Source organism: Lonchura striata, chromosome Z, assembly GCF_046129695.1.
Source record: "Lonchura striata isolate bLonStr1 chromosome Z, bLonStr1.mat, whole genome shotgun sequence".
Classification (NCBI taxonomy): Eukaryota; Metazoa; Chordata; class Aves; order Passeriformes; family Estrildidae; genus Lonchura; species Lonchura striata.
The window spans coordinates 39,041,378-39,057,774 of record NC_134642.1 but is presented as its reverse complement, the minus strand read 5'-3'; the positions used below and the strand labels follow the sequence as shown (position 1 = coordinate 39,057,774).

The following is a 16,397-nucleotide window of genomic DNA, read 5'->3' as shown; positions in this document are numbered from 1 at the left end:
CTGAAAACTGAAAAGTATCTCAAATACTTTACAACAGCAGAATAAGAAAACCTCTAAACTGTGTAGATTTTAGGTCACTTTAAACAAATACATCTACCCAATGCCAAAACCACATGATAAAATTTAACAAAAAACATGCAACCACAATCAAACAAAAACCAATCACAACTCAGACCAACAATTTTGCTTGTATATACATACAGTGAATATACATACAGGTTATTTTTCCATTTTCCTAAAGAACCCAGCAACCTCACAGTTAGTTTTTCAAGTAGATAGAACTGACAAGGTTTTCACAGAATGAAAATAACTCCTGACTGAATGCCTAAGAAGATTACTGAATGCCTAAGAAGCCAAAAGCTCTGGAGGAAAAAAAAAATGTGCGAACTAATCAATGCTGAAGATTCTTAAATGAGGCTAAAAGAAGTAGGCACTGTTTGTTGGAACAGAGGTTCAATTTGTCTCAAGTGAAGAGAGCTGGGAATTCACAAGCTTGCCTTAAAATTTAGCAAAAGATAATATTGACAGGGAAATGTGCCATAAGAGAATTTATCTGTGGTGGACAACATTTCACCAGGTTTTCAATAGGCTTATTTTACAAGTATCCTCTAATGCTGATGAAGTAAAATTCTTCCAAGAGTATGATATTGTACATTTTATACAAAGGGAAAATTCAGTGGTAAAAGTAAAAAATAAAGGCCTCAAATCTTCACCCCAATTCTATAAAGGACCATAGAGATGTGGCCATCTTGAAAGTCAGAGAGCACAACCAATTTAACACATCAGCCTTGTGGTTGAACTAGATAGTTGTGTGTTCTCAGGGGTCCCAAGAACAATGATGGTTTCCTTCCCATGCAATGCAAGCACAAACTGCAGCACTGTGTACACCAGAAATAAACTGGTGGCTTGCAGGACACATCTGGCATGTGGCAGTTATCCATTCCTTTGAGCCTCAGCCCACATCCCACTGGCATTGCAAAAGCCAGTTCCTTCGGCAGATTGCGGCTGGCGCCACTGGCAGTAATTGCTGCCACCACAACGCTGCCAGAGCCACTGCCAATGGCTGGTTGGCAACAGTACCAGCAACACATCCGGAGAGCAAACACGGGAACACAACGGGCACCAGCGATGTTCCAAGGCACTTCATCTCATCACCGAAACACTTCCTAATTTTGCACATCTGCCTAGATCATTACTGAGAATCGCCATACTCACATAAAGAAAAAAACACAGGCTTTTTCTTAGAACCTGTTGTAATTTATAGGCCCTGTATTGTGTGGAGTGTGATAAGTAAATGTGACCATTTTCCTGCACTTACCTTTCTTGTTAGCAGACTTTTGCGCCTCATTCCACAGGCCTCCAGCTGGAGACGTCCCCGCAATGCCAATTCAATTAACATACAGCCTCGCAATCCTGAGGAGATGCAATCATTCCAGAAGGATGTGTAACCCTGTGAAGAAGGAAAGACAGTAAGATATCTCCATCTCCACCTGAAAGAACAGAAAAAGGGCTTTGCTATGTTCTCTAAGCAGTTCTCCTGCTTTCACACTTTTGAAGTAGCATCAGTAATCGCTCTCAATCCTGCCTTGAAAACATGAAAGAGAAACAGTCTCATCATCCTCTGTTAGTTGTGACACTCAGTCTCTGCCTTGTGAAGAAATGGGAATACTCAGGAAAATGATAAAGAATGAAAGAGGGTAATACCAAGAACTGTTAAGTATAAAGTGTAGTTTTATACACAGTCAAAATAAACTTACGATATTTTTGGCATTACTGACATCACATGGCCTTATGAGTGACCAAGAAACATTCATATGATTTTACATGCATAAACAATGTGGCACTGAGAAAGCAATAATAAACTATAAAAATGGATATTAAGTTAACGATGGAGTATACTGGAAAACACAAACATGGTAATCAACACAAATCACAGAACAGATTCTTTTGGCTTGAGCATAGTAATCTAAACAAAAAAAGCTTTCAAAGAAATATTTATAACAGTTACTATTTTGTCATTTAAATCCTTTGAAAATATGTGCTTTTACAGCTTGAAGCATAGTTCTTATACAAAGTGCAGAACTGCAAACCACATTTATTACACTAAGCACACTACACCTACTGTGATTTCTCTCTTCTTCTGCCTTGACAGCTGACTGCTTAAATGGCAGAACAGATGGCTTGACCCAATACATTTATTCATCAGTATCTAGAAACACAACTCTTGACTTTTGTACTCCATTGTTCAACAGTTATGACCAAAAAAAAAAAATCTTACAAAATTAATTATTTTATATGGAGTAGCCAACAATGTTCTTGCATTTTCTTTAATATTTGAGTATCTAAGATAAAAGTAAAATCATTAAGAAATGTTCTGAGAAATGTTTGATATGATTCATAAAGATCTTCCCAAAGTCCTCTAGTGAAGCACTTCTGAAAATACCAACTTTGGGATACTTTAGAGAAAGATTCTGTACACAAGACAAGGTGGGGGAAGAGCAGAAGAATGCTCTGCTTTTCATAAATTTATCTTAACCAATAACCAAGACTAGCTTAAAACAAAAGCAAGTCAATTTTATTATTTTTGCAGCCGAAAGCTGCCAACATATAAAGGTATAAGGGGCACATATTTTAAATCCACTACATTTATGAACTAGTCTCTAACTAATGCCATCAATTACAGATTTCCAGGAATGTGAGAATACTTGTTTCAATTTTGCATTTAGCTATTTTCAAGAGCTGTATTATACAGATGACCAATACTCACGAAAAGTCTACAAAAGCACTGAATCGCTAGGGTAATTACCGAAATAGGTCTCATATGTTTATTTAAAACACCATAAACATGAGTTTGGAAAGGCATTTGAGAAGTTATCTAATCAGCCTTCTACTTTAGAGCTGATACTTTGCAGGTATCAGCTACTTCTATTATGCAATTCTGTAATTAAGATTTTGGTTGGCACCAGACATTTTTTGCCAAATAGCACACACATAGAGTGCAGTATTTGCTTGAGCAGGAAGACATACGACTCCAACATTCTATTTCCAATCAGTCTCTTTATGTAATAATTTCTGAAGTCAGACAATACATATGCAAACTAAAAATCTACAGCACAAACAGGCACAATAAATTTACACTTCTTTGTATTCATGGAAAGTTTCATATTATTATGCAAACAATTAAAGTGCTGATGCTTGTTCCCTTTTTTTAGCCACGAAAGCTGAATTTGTTTTTAAAATTACTATTTTTCAATTAAGTGACTTTAACTACACCACCCGCAGCACCAATTACCAGATGTAAACTCCTCTGTTCCAGTAGTTTACATGGATGGCAATAGGCTGAGGGTTGCAGAGAAATAGAGGCTTGCTTGTAAGATAAGTCAGGTCAAAAGTGACCACATGAGTCTCTATCCAACCTCTCCCTGCAAGCAGGTTCAGATATGAAGTCAAGTTGCTCAGGTTTGTATTCAAGCATGTCTCAAAAGCTTCCGAAGATGGAGACTGCACAACCACCCAAAAGTTTTTAACCAACTAATTCTGAAAGCCAGTTCAAAAAGATTGCATCTTTCATAAATGGAGCTGCTTATTTTGGTGGGTTGGATGAAGTGAAGTCATGAGAATATATCCTTATCTTCTTCTTCTTCTTTTCTTCTTATTAATCTTCTTATTCTCCTTCTGCCTTCTAGGCTCAGAGTTCACAGGTGAGCCTCTAGAGAAGGAACACTGTATTTCCACACACAGAAATTGTACAATTATTAACAGAGTTAGGAAAAGGATTCTTTTCAATCCATTAAACGGATCTTTCCAGATTGTTGTGGTAGATGAATGGGCTGGTTTTGACACCTAATGCAAAGATATTAGACAATCAAAGGGACTTCCACAGAATATCAGTTTAGCACACAACAGTCTAACTAAATCATCCTTTAACTCAATCTTCCTGGAGTAACTAGAACTGACTGGTAGACACTTATCTTTGATATACCAAACACCCTCTTTACACCTACTTTAATTGGTACGTAGCACAACTTGAAAAGATGTACAAAAGAGAAGCAAAGGGGTGGAGATTAATAATTTATGGAGAGGTGGAATGGAAAAAGAGAATAATGCACTATTTGTAAAGGAAACAAGGGCTAAGAGATGATAAACCAAGGTAGCTCACAGGTTAGCAGTCAGCAGCCAATTTCTTTTCTATTTTTCCACTCATTTTTTCTAACAGAAAGGCAGAAGTTTTTTAAAAATCCTTTAAAAAACAAGATCAATAATGAAGTTTGACAGCAACGAATGTGTAAACTACACATGGACCAGGATGAAGTCAATGATCACCAGGGGAATTGTCATCCTGGTCCCACCCTCTTCCTGAATGTGACCTGTCCACTGTTCATTACAGCACATGGAACAAGACAGGGACATGGTTTTTAAAACTGTTCATTTATTCCAATTCCTAGCAGTCTCAAAACACTTGAAAATCAAACACCACTATGTAGAAATGCTACTCATTCTACTATTTAATTCTCTTAAACAGCACTAGAGTTTTCTCACTAATAGAATATCAAGTATTTTTACTTTATCCATCTTCCTGCAAGTCTTATAGCTTTATAAACTTTCTAACTCAAAGAAATACTTACTTCATTAAAGTTACTATGCAGCAGAGGGTAAAACTTACAAAGCAGGAGATTATTTTTATCTGACAGCAATCACACTAGAATAGCACTTTAAGCTATGAATAGCTTGCAAGAAAAAAATTTAAATCTACAATGACTCAAAGATCAAAAAACTGCTTACAACTGTCATGTCTATTTACACAAACACAGCACAAAAGCTTTTTTCATCAGACCTGACCTAAAAAGTTTCAAATAAAAACTAGTTTTGCTAGACAAGCAAAAAAGGAAATTAGAATAAAGTTTACACCAAATACTTCTTCCCATATTAACTTTGAAAGTTCAGACTTTCCACCCAGGTATGACAAAGCACAGAGGTGAGACTAAGATCCTCTTTCCACTTTAGAAATAAGTTATTTAAAATCCATGTTCATTACACCATTTCTTTCCCAACAGTTCCTATGGCATTTATTCGCTTTCTCCTATTCCTTTGCCTTCTACCCACTTCCAGCTCACACAGGTATTCCTGTTCAGTTATTCATTAATCACTTGAAACTGCTACCTATTAAACAGTCCATTGTATAACAAAGGCCAGTTACCAAAAGTACCCTACTTGCTACTTCCTGCTTCTACTTAGTCTCTTTAGAGCCATTAAGTTACTCTACATTTTAAAAGTCATAAAGTTGGTTGTATTTTTTTTTCTTTAACTAAGATTGCTAACATCTTATCTCTGATCCAACAGGACACTACTGCAACTATGACCACTATAATTTTGTAAGTATGTAAAAAAATCCATGTGAGAAGACAAATATTATCAGATGTGCCTGAAGATACTTAGTGCTATGTCAGTGATTTCTACTCTATTAAGGCTGCTTTAAGACTTGCAAAAAACTTCAAAATCATTTCACTTAAGCACAAAACAGCCAGCTTTCACAGATCAATGACTCTCACAGCTTCTAGACTACTGTCAGTAGCTGTATTTGAAACAAACAAAAACTAAAAAAACCGAACAGAACAACTCCACTGAATCAATATCCCTATTTTCTGCTTCCCAAGTACAATTTGAAGTTACCAGCAGTAACAGTGTAAAAAATTAAATTAAGCTGTAGATGTCACTTACGTTTATGCAGACAGAGAAGTACTCCCTAATGGATTACAAATTTTTAAAAAAAAGCTTTCTTAATAAAACGTAAGAATATGTTTTATTAAAACAATAGAACAAAAGACTCAGAAAAGACTGGGTAATCTTTTACTCAACAATACTTTGTTTTATATATAAGAGTTGCTAAAAATCTCTTCCCACTACAGAAATATACATCCTCTCTCTACTTCTTCAGTCAACTCAGAATAGGTGAACAGCAGTTCTACTATACCTGGCACAGACCAGAAAGAAGGGCAGAGTAAAAAAAAATCCATTAAAATACCTCAGATTCAAGAGAAAGGAAAGAAAAATGCTCTCACAGTTACAACTCTGAGGCTTCAAAATACACACATGGTAATATAAATATGATGCGTTTAACTCATGTGTTTAATGGCAGCTGTTTACGACCACATACTGCAGCTGCCAATGTATTCTAATTCAGAGAGTCTCAAGCTATTGCAGATTATTTTCCAGATCACAGAGCCATTGCAACTGAAAATCAGCATCTTTTAAAAAAGCATCAAAAGTCATGTACTGGTATGTGGAGGTAACTGGTGGGTTATTGATGCCTACTTGCCAAAAAAATTAAGTATTTCTTTATTTTAACATAACAGGCCCCTCAGGCCCATCCCCAGATCCACACAGCCTCGTATTTATTATCACAGGTCAGTGTTAGGTTGATGTTTTGGCCCTGACTCAGACTCAGTTTACATTTATGAGGCACCACAGAAGTTTCAACAGAAGTTTCTCTGGGATAATGCATATAATACTGCTCAGTCTATGATTCTCTTACTAAAAGCCTTTTAATTTTAAATTCAAACTTAATAATACTCCTTAGATCCTCACCTACCAAAACACAGAACTAAAACATCTATAATAAACAACGAAAATAAACCAAACAATCGAAGGAAACCTTCTAAAGGAAAAACAACACTACAGCTACCCAAACCCCTGAATTCTTGTTCTCAGAAAACTCCAAGTTTTTCTATTATAAAAGACACAAACAAAAGGACTGGAATTTGGTAAATAATACAATTTATGAAACTTCATGTACAGATAAAACAAATAAAATATTGGTTAAACTCTTTCCAGCCATGGCAACTCTATCAGAAGGGAAGATGGCCAACTAACAGAACGCAAAAGTGAACAATTACAACTCCTGAGGAGTTCAGGAATCCCAGCTCTGAGGTAATACACCTTACAGTCTTGTCAGAAGACATCAAATCCTTAACTTCTGGGTTTCTCAGCTAGGAGGTACACTCCAGGTTAAAGAAAGCTTTCACATTAGTAAACAGTAAATTCTGACTTTACAGGTACCCTGTTCTCTATTAGAATAGTATTTCAGCAAAAAAAAATTGCAAAAAACTCTACCTACATGATAAAAGATAAAAATTAGACTTCCTAAACTTGCTGGACTTTGCTGTTACTTTCCTTACTTCTGCAGAGATGGCACTCAAACACTCTGTTGGAAGTAGCAACATAAAAGCTCTGAGACCAAAAACTACTGGTTTGTTTATATACAAACAAGTGCTGAGCTTTCCCACACAGGTGTTTCTTCCTTGCTATCTATTCTTTCCAATGTGTGGCAGACTATTTTTATGTTCTCACAAATCACAGATGACAACATACTGGAAAATTTGCCATTCTTGCTGACATCAGGGGTAGTTACTGAAGACAATTATCTACAGGTCCAGTTAGGGGCCCTTGCCAAATACACATGCCAGAATAATAAATATACAGTTTGGGGACATATAAAACCACAATGCTCGGTTCTACCATTCAGATGAGCATAAGAGGAAACAGTTGTCAAGAAATCTAAGCCTGAGGTGGCCTAACTAAAGTGAATGTGGAACTTGGAAAAAAAAATTCAAAGTCAGTTCAGATCACCTGTAGGACTGGAAAAGGTAAATTGAGTCATCTGCTGGAATTAATTTTATATGAGCTGCTTTTAATTTTCAATAGCACAATTAGCAAAAGTCTATTTACATCTAGCATTTACATAGCAGTGTCATGGAAGAAAAATGTACCTGCATGCTCACTATGTGTTGATAATTCTGAGAAAGACTTATGTTCTATATGTGTATGTTCTATATGTGTATATATATATATACAATTTCTTTTCTTGGTGGTACTAAGGGTGGCAGGGAGAAACATCAGGGAAAAAGCAGCAAGAAAAGAAATAGGACAAAATGATAGCCCAGAGGTCAATTACTTTCTGACCATGAGCAACCCTTGTGAATCCCTACTTTTTACCTTGGAGAGATTAATTTCAGTTTTAGTCACCTTTCAAACCGGTATCACCACATCTCATTTTAGCCTTGCACAAAACCTGGCATGTAACTGGAGAAGGTACATCCTTCCCGACATCTTCATTTTTAGACATTTGACGACTATGCCAAGGAAGCAGTCCATAGCCTGAACTGCTGCTGATGATGAAGCATTTCTTCACTCCATGGAAGCACACTGCTGTTCTCCCACCTGAGCCCACACCAGCATTTCTGTAGTCATCCAGATGAGCAAGTGGTCTTTCTGAGAGCTAATTGACATTTTCCTCACCTGATTCGCCATGCAGGTGAACAAATTTTAGACACAGCATGGAAAAGGGAAGGAATGTGGTTGGGACAGAGATCAAAATGTAATAGTATCCCATTCCATGACAACTCACATTTCAATAGATAAACTGCATTCAAATCCTGAATAATTTTTATAACCTGAATAGTTTCAGCTAGAACTTGGCCTTTGAGACAAAGAAGAGAGGAAAAAAACCCTGTATATTATTGGGGCACCTATGCTGAAGCCACTCATGACCAAAATATGCTCAGAAAAGACAAAAATGATAAAGCTTAAGGTATCACGTACTATTCATCATAACCTTCAGCTCCCCATTTTGGACTTAACCAATGACAACCCTGATAATCATAAATTGGAAGTTATATTATTAAATCTGACAAAGCAGTAATAGCATCCCTTTCTGATTCTCTGAAGCAACAGCAAGTTCTTTCAGAAGTGCCTACTAGGCTATTATTAGCCAACACAAAGCACAGAGAGAACATAATTATATAAAATCATCATCTATCACCCATTTGAAACCTACTGCAAAAGACAAGCAGAGACAATTTATCTTGAAATAGAGGCTGTGGCAAGTTGTATTTCATAATGGACTAAATCACAATTGTGACAGAATTGTCAATTTTTAGTCAACAAGTTCCTCCCTGAAGTAATAGTATTGTGACATCAGAAAGACAACTGGGAAGAACAGAGAGAAAGGATTAACAGCATATACTGTACAGGTGTTCTGCAGCAGGTGAAGAGTTATTAGGAACTTTGGTCTGCAACAGTTTTCATGTCAGAGACGTCTGCTTCCTTCTCCCTCCATCCTGTCTCCAATATAACAATTGGTTGCAAGCAACTTTACAACTTTAATCTGCTTCACAGCTGTGACTGTTCACAAAACAAACAAAAAAAAGTATTTTGAATTTAATGAAGAGTACAAGTGGAGTGAAAGGCACTGGGTTATCATTCCCAAAAAAGACAACCACCATCTTAATACACTGTTTCCCTTACATAGTCTCTCTACAACTACTAATATTACTTTGAATTTTCGAAAGAACTTACATCTCCTGAAGAACTTCTCAACACATCTCCTTAAAGCTGTTCCCAAATCCAAATAGGCAAAGTACAAAATATAAGCAGAACACACAGAAAAAGGATAACAACAGTACTTGGTTTATTTATTTATAATGTTTTAGTGTAGAATTTCAATTCATTCTGGTGACCCAAAAGCCTGATTTTAAGCATTCCAAATGCATCTATCACCAGCATTCTTCTATAACAGAAATACTACGTTCTCTTGGATTAAATGGAGATACCAGCTGACAGCACTAGGAGAGGACTAAGAACTGTATGAAGCATTGTCTTCTAACACCTGTACATGATTCTGTTCCTATCCTTTCTAGCTGAAGGTGAAACTGATGACTGGAACTGCTGATTGCAGAAATATAAATGGTCTGACACTCTTGCAGGTAAACAAACTTCTTTGCAATAACACAAACACAAGCAGAAATCTCAGGCAAATCAAAGTCAGTAACTGAGTTACTGGTCAATAAAACAGCAATTAGTTTACAAATTCTTTAGATTGAAAATCTGTTAAAAGTTAGTAATTTATTTAGGAATGTCACTGCTCTACAACAAACAACTCATACAGTTTTTCATCTCTTGAATGGAGTCAGAATCAGCAAGACTGATGCTATAAATGCTTAATACTGAGCATGTTTTATAAAGTACTTGTCCAATAAATCTGATACCTGACTTTTTCAGTCAAAAACTTCAATTACAGCACTTTTTAGATTATCCCTTAGAAATAAGGAACTCTTTAAAAACAAACAAGCAAAAAGAAAATCTTTCCTTCCAGCATACTATTATAAGAAGCTTCACAGCATAATAGTAGGCAAACTGGTCTTGTAACACAAGAACACAAAATTCAAGAAAGTCCACAAACTTTTCTGAATTTTCAATGACAAACAGATATGCTGGTCAGTACTAGAACTCCTCTTCTGCAGCCAGCCACCATTTGTTCCACCTCAGCTAGGTCCTTATACAGACTTCTGTGAACCTCTAATTCAGCTTCAGGAGTCTTAGAGGGGACGCACCTCGAAATCTAGCATGAACCAATTAAAAGTCTTTCTGCCAGCCTAACTAAACGTATTTATAGGAATGTGGGGAAAATGCAAGTAACAGAAAACAACTACAGAAGATGAAGAAAAGGAAAAACTATTGCAACATTCATTGAACACAGGCTGTAATGTCCAAAATTATTTGAATTCTCAAGGTAAAAGCAAACTGTTCTCACCATAGGTATCTTATATGAACTGATTCATTTTCATCTTCAGGAAACCAAAAAGATCTGTTCTTTTCTTTCCAATGCAGCTTACTGTAATTTATATCAACCTGAATGTAATCACAGCACAAAAGCTGGAGCAGGTAATAAGTCTCAAACAATACAAGTTGACATAGTCAAATTACGTATATGCTTTAACGACCCAGCAATTCTTACTTTCTAATATACATTCAACATATAAATTTCAGTTTATTAGCTCTTAATAGCTATCAACTTATTACCTCCAAGAAAATCAGTACTGCAGAATGGCAGACAGCTTTAAAACCAAGTCCAGCTTCTCCGGCAGCATTATTTGGCAAGTCCCAAATCAACTTATTTTGGGAAGGAACTGTGTGGCCTTAGCCCAAAATAAAATAAAATGTTCAGGGTTAGGGTGTCTTGAGTGAACAATTCTTCATTAATAGTTTCAATCTTTTCCCCTGTCACTGGACTTACCAAACAAGACAGACAAAAAGCATCCTGGACAAAACAATTCTGTAATACAAGAATGACAGTTAAGCTGAGAACACATTCTTTTTTTTCCCAAGCTTAGATTCCAAGACACAGACACTAAGTAATCCTGAAACACAAAACTGAATTTTGGTTCAGATAACACCATGTTTCAATAAAATCTTAATTATTAGCAAATTCTAAAAGATTAACCCTCCATTTTCCTTACTAAATAGTTTTCACACTTACTGCTTGTCATATATTGATTTTCACTGCTTCTACAGACCAACCTGTTTTAAAACATTTGGTTACATACATAACACAGCTTCACTTGATATGGGTGCATTCAGAGAAGGCTATTTCTTATGTATTATACAGACAAACAACAGATTTAATTACCAAAAGTGGGAGTTTCATTTTTCAGATACCTCTAAAATGTGTAACAAAGGAATTTCAAATCCAGTAAAAGAAATAGCTGGAAAAAACATTTTGAAGACATTCTGAAAACAATGTAATTTTAGGAGACATTAATCCCTTTTAACAGTCATCCCTCAGAAGTCACAGCATCATAACCTATCATATCCTGTATCCATAACCTAGGCAGAAGGGAATCACAAGGATTATCAAGCCCAACCCCTGGCCAGGCACAGGACACCCCAAACAATCCTGCCATGTGCCTGAAGCATCTCCAGAATCTCACTCCTCCCCACATCCAGGGTTGCCTCATCCCACTACAGAATCTGGCACTTGCCCTCATTAAACTTCATGAGGCTGGTGATATCAAACCCTCTGATTTGTCAAGGTCGCAATTTAAATAAACTGGATCCTCTGCACATTACATTAGGTCTTTTTCAATCTATACAAGGTCACATTTCCTGCAAATCTGACCTTTCAAGTAAGCCACCACACCTTCCCAATCCAGAAACTTGCAGGGACATCTAATGGTACATCTTAACCTATGAAACTTTTGAAAATTAAGAAGAAGTCAAATCACAGTGCAGGAATGTTTATTGCTGGAATACTACAAGGCAAGGACTTTGATGCTTAACTCCAGGCCCTCTTCATTTCCTCTTTTAATGCAAATGAACATAACTTACTGAAGTCCCTCTTGATTTCCTCTTTTAATGCTGGAACATAAATTGTACTCTAGTTATAAATAGAAGATAAGTTAGTGGGGTAATCTCTGAAATGTTCTGACAGCCAAACACAGAAATACTTTAGGAAAGCATGCTTACATATTCTACAAAGCACAGTATTCTTGACAAGGAACTTGTCAGGTATTTGATTAGCCTGCCACTGCATTTAGGAATAAGTAACACACAGCAGCTGCTGCCAGGCACTGAAAGCACTAAAGCCAGATGTTACTGCCCATGTTTTCAAGCACATACATACACACATTACACAGGCACATCTCTTATTACAATGAAGATAATAAAAAACCATAAATTTTATAAAGAGGAGGCGACTAGCACACACACTGCTGAACCCTTATGAGACCTCTGATTAAATCAACATTTAAGAGTCTGACTGCTCATTTAGAAATGAAAAGACAAACTTAGAAGCCTAACTTTCTTTATGATTAACTGTATACAAAAGCAGATAGTGATTTCAAATGTTTGCATGACTCTTGCAAAGCCACCTTCCAACAGTGTCCAATCTCTATTCTCCATATTGGTGCAAAATTAAGATGTACTTAGTTTGTTCAATAACCTTTGATTTTAACAAACTGATTTCTACTCTATCTCCTCTTGTCACTGAACATAAAATCTAACATTTATATGAAAAAAGCATTTAGTTAGAATTTAGTGTCCCCTAGTGCTGAGCTGAGCCTGGGTGGCAGCTAAGTCCCATAAAACTATTCCCTCAGTCACTTTGGCATGGCAAGAGATAAAAGGAAAACCTTAAGGAGAAAAACAAAATTAAGTGTCACCAAATGCTTACCACCCACCACACGCAGACTGATGCCCAGGTGGTCCTCTGGCTATGACTACCTACCCTGCTCTCTCCACTCTGTTTTTATTGCTGACCATAGCATTGCACAGCCTCTGGTCAGCTGGGGTCTCCTGTCCTAGCTGTTCCCCCTCCCAGCCTATTGCACCCCCCACTGAAAAGGTGAGCAGAGTGAGAAACGGAGGCGGCCTTGATGCTGTGCAAACACTGCTCAGCAACAGAAAGCACAGGATGCATGTTATCACCACTGTTTTGTGTTATCAACATTATTTTGGTCAAAAATAAAAAACATGGCACCATATTGGCTGCTATGATGAAAATTAACTCTACTGCAGACAGGTCCAGTACACTTCTCTTAAAAACAATAGGAAAAACCTGAATCTAGTATGTCTTTCTGATACAGACAAAGCAGGCCCCTTATGGGCTGACTAAATAAGAGGTGGAGGTTTCACTAACTTTGACTAACTAGGCCGTATTGATTAAAATTATAATTCTGTCCTCCAGGTTTATAAATAGTGTATCTGCACCCAAATAAAACCTCTACACCTTTCCTCTCTTCTACCTTTTCTTTTACAGCAGCCGCAATTAAAAACACTGTGTAAAACACCACATTATTTCAAACTGGGGAGCTGCAAAATGCTTTATTTTGATTAATAGGCATCTGGTCATTACTGTGGATGGAATTATAGAGTAGTGTTTTGGGTCTTTAAAAAACCATGTATATAATGGAGAGAGATTCCTCTGTTCTTAGTCTAAATCTCATCCATCTTCCTTTCAGTTCATTTCAGAACAAGATTCTAGCTCCTTACTTGTTTCACTTGTACAGGTGCAAACAATTTGCAAGAAACAGAGTAACTCCTAATAATGCCATGTCAACATCTTTGTTATGAGGTTAAATAAAAAGTCCACCCACTGCACTGTTCTCACATTGAAAGGAACAAGTCCTTTCATTTAGTATTTAACATACACTAACTGTAAACTTAAGAGTCTCAAGCATACTTTGCAGAAGCTGATAAAGGAGGAGGTCCATTTAAATATCCAGGTCAAACAATGTAGTTGTAGTTAGCCCTCCCCGAGTGATCAGTACAGACAGAATAACCACCTGACATTTACCTCAAGCTACACAATGAGTGTCATATACTTGCCTGGTCACTGTGCACTGCAAAAGACAGAATTCTGAAATTAAAACATAATACATACAGAATGCTCCTCTCATGGTAGAGACTGTCCAGTGTGGAAGTGCCACAGTAAAATCAAGTGTCTATTGAAACAAAAAAAATGGAAGTGCAACGTGCTGTGCTGTACAAAAATAACAAGCTAAATACAAACGTCCCAGTATAAACCATGTACAAAAGACAATCTGGCAGCTAAGGACTCTAAATAACACAACTACATCATCCTATTTAGTAAGACCATAAAGGCAGATGATTAGAAAAGATACAGCAAAAAGCAGCTTACAAGTGCTTAAAAGAGTATCAGCAACAGAAAGATATAAAAAAAGCCTGACAACTAATTTCCCAGTGTGATGAACAAATCCTGTAACATCCACAAATAAAAAGAGAGCTTTGAATATAACACCTCTTCCATTATAAACACCTCACTTGTAGCATATATTATCTCAACAGTCCACCACAAACACATGAAGAAGAAAGGAAAAAAAAAAAAAGGTGAAATGCAGTAGTTCAGTACAGGTTTTACTGGGGGTGTTGGGAAAGACTTGGCATGCACAATGCTGGTTCACACTCAGACCAACAGCACAGTGATTCTGTGCTGCTACTTACCTGTGCTCCTACTCATCCAGGCTTACATACAGTGTACTTGGAGAAAGAGAGCAGCTGAGAATTATTTTATGTGCAATCTCATGATTTTTATGTCTGAAAAACATATGTGAAATCATTCTGCAGTAAAATTTTATCAATATTTCTGAGAGAAAGCAAGTTACTGAAATTTAACTAAGACCTGTTCGCAAGCCAGAAAAAAACCCCAGTTAAAAGTGGCACATGGCTAGTCAACTAATTCTTTTCCTCCTTTATTAAAACTTACAATAAAATGGACTGAGAACGTGGTGCAGTGGAAACCAAGCCCATTTACTCCAGACTAGCTTCCCCTCTTCCCAGTAAAGCAACACAAAGATGAGTACGTGCTGTAGCAATTATCTGATCTGTAAGAAAATAATTTTTAAATATACCGTCTGCAATACTTAGTCTGGTCAATTTACCCTTGCAAAGAAGTCCATTACATGGACCTTGACTAACTGAAATAAACACAATTTATATAGCACTAAATGTTATCTACATTAGGATTAAAGAATACCTGAAAAAATACCTGAAAATAAAAAATTATTTTCAGTTTCATGATTATTTCTCTTCTAGCAGTAAAGAGCAAAACTTTCTTATATATATACTTCATTCAAAATGTTTAATAAAAGCAGTTTGCTAAAGGGAAAGGAAGAATAGTTATGGCATGTTTTTAAGAGCACTTAAATTAAAGCTTTTTTAAGAGCACTTAAAAAAATTGGAAAGCACTACTAAAAATGCTCTGACAATGTTTTTGTCTTTGCCCTACACCAGATAGCTTGCCACACTCAAAGTTATCCATAGAAAAATAATATCAATTACACATTAACCATGCTATGAGAACAGGGATAACCACACCAACTGCATGCAAATGATCAAAAATCAGCATATCCTCAAAAGAACCCAAATGCAGGATTTACTCAGCAGCATAGTAAAAGAAGCACTTTACTCATATTGTAGCAAAGAGAATTGGGGTACTCCTCCTCCCACACCTCCTATCTTCTCCTACTCTGTCATTTACCTATAGATATGAAATTAAAAAATAAAAAATATCAAAAAGGTAGGCAACTATGAAAGAAAGAATTTTTAACCACAGACATTACACACTTTCTTGTTATTAGGCCCTGAACATTTGAGAAAAAGCATGCCTTTGTCCAAGTTTCAACACATTCATACGTCACTCTTCAACTGCAATGAGAATGAATTCCCAGTGGACACCTCTTCAAGTTACACTTGTTTGTCTCAGAAATTTTCCAGCAAAACTTGGGTGCTTCTACATTGACATTCAGCCTCTCGCTGAAACTATGTTTGCATGAGACAAAAAAATACTAAAAGGATACAAAGACGACTTTTCAAAACATGTTAATTTCTTACAAAAGCAAATCCTCTCAAGACTTTGTCATCACAGTATCCATTTCACTAAGTTAAGCCTTAAAATTAGGAAAAACACTACCCACATTTTGAATGTTTTCAAAATTCCTATGCCAACTTTCACGCAAGAACCTTTAGGATTAAAATACAAAATTCAGAAACCAATTGAGATACTCATATTTGTAAGAATAATAAAGAAACTACATTTTAATACT

The 16,397-nt window shown here is 36.4% G+C and overlaps 1 protein-coding gene across 1 annotated transcript in view; it reads right to left on the bottom strand.

Moving 5' to 3' along the window:
- GOLPH3 (golgi phosphoprotein 3) overlaps positions 1-16,397 on the bottom strand; it is a 30,018-nt gene that overhangs the window by 9,100 nt on the left and 4,521 nt on the right. The window contains exon 2 of the mRNA XM_021554565.2: positions 1,319-1,450. Coding sequence (XP_021410240.1) covers positions 1,319-1,450 — 132 coding nt within the window. The remainder of the gene's footprint in view (positions 1-1,318; positions 1,451-16,397) is intronic.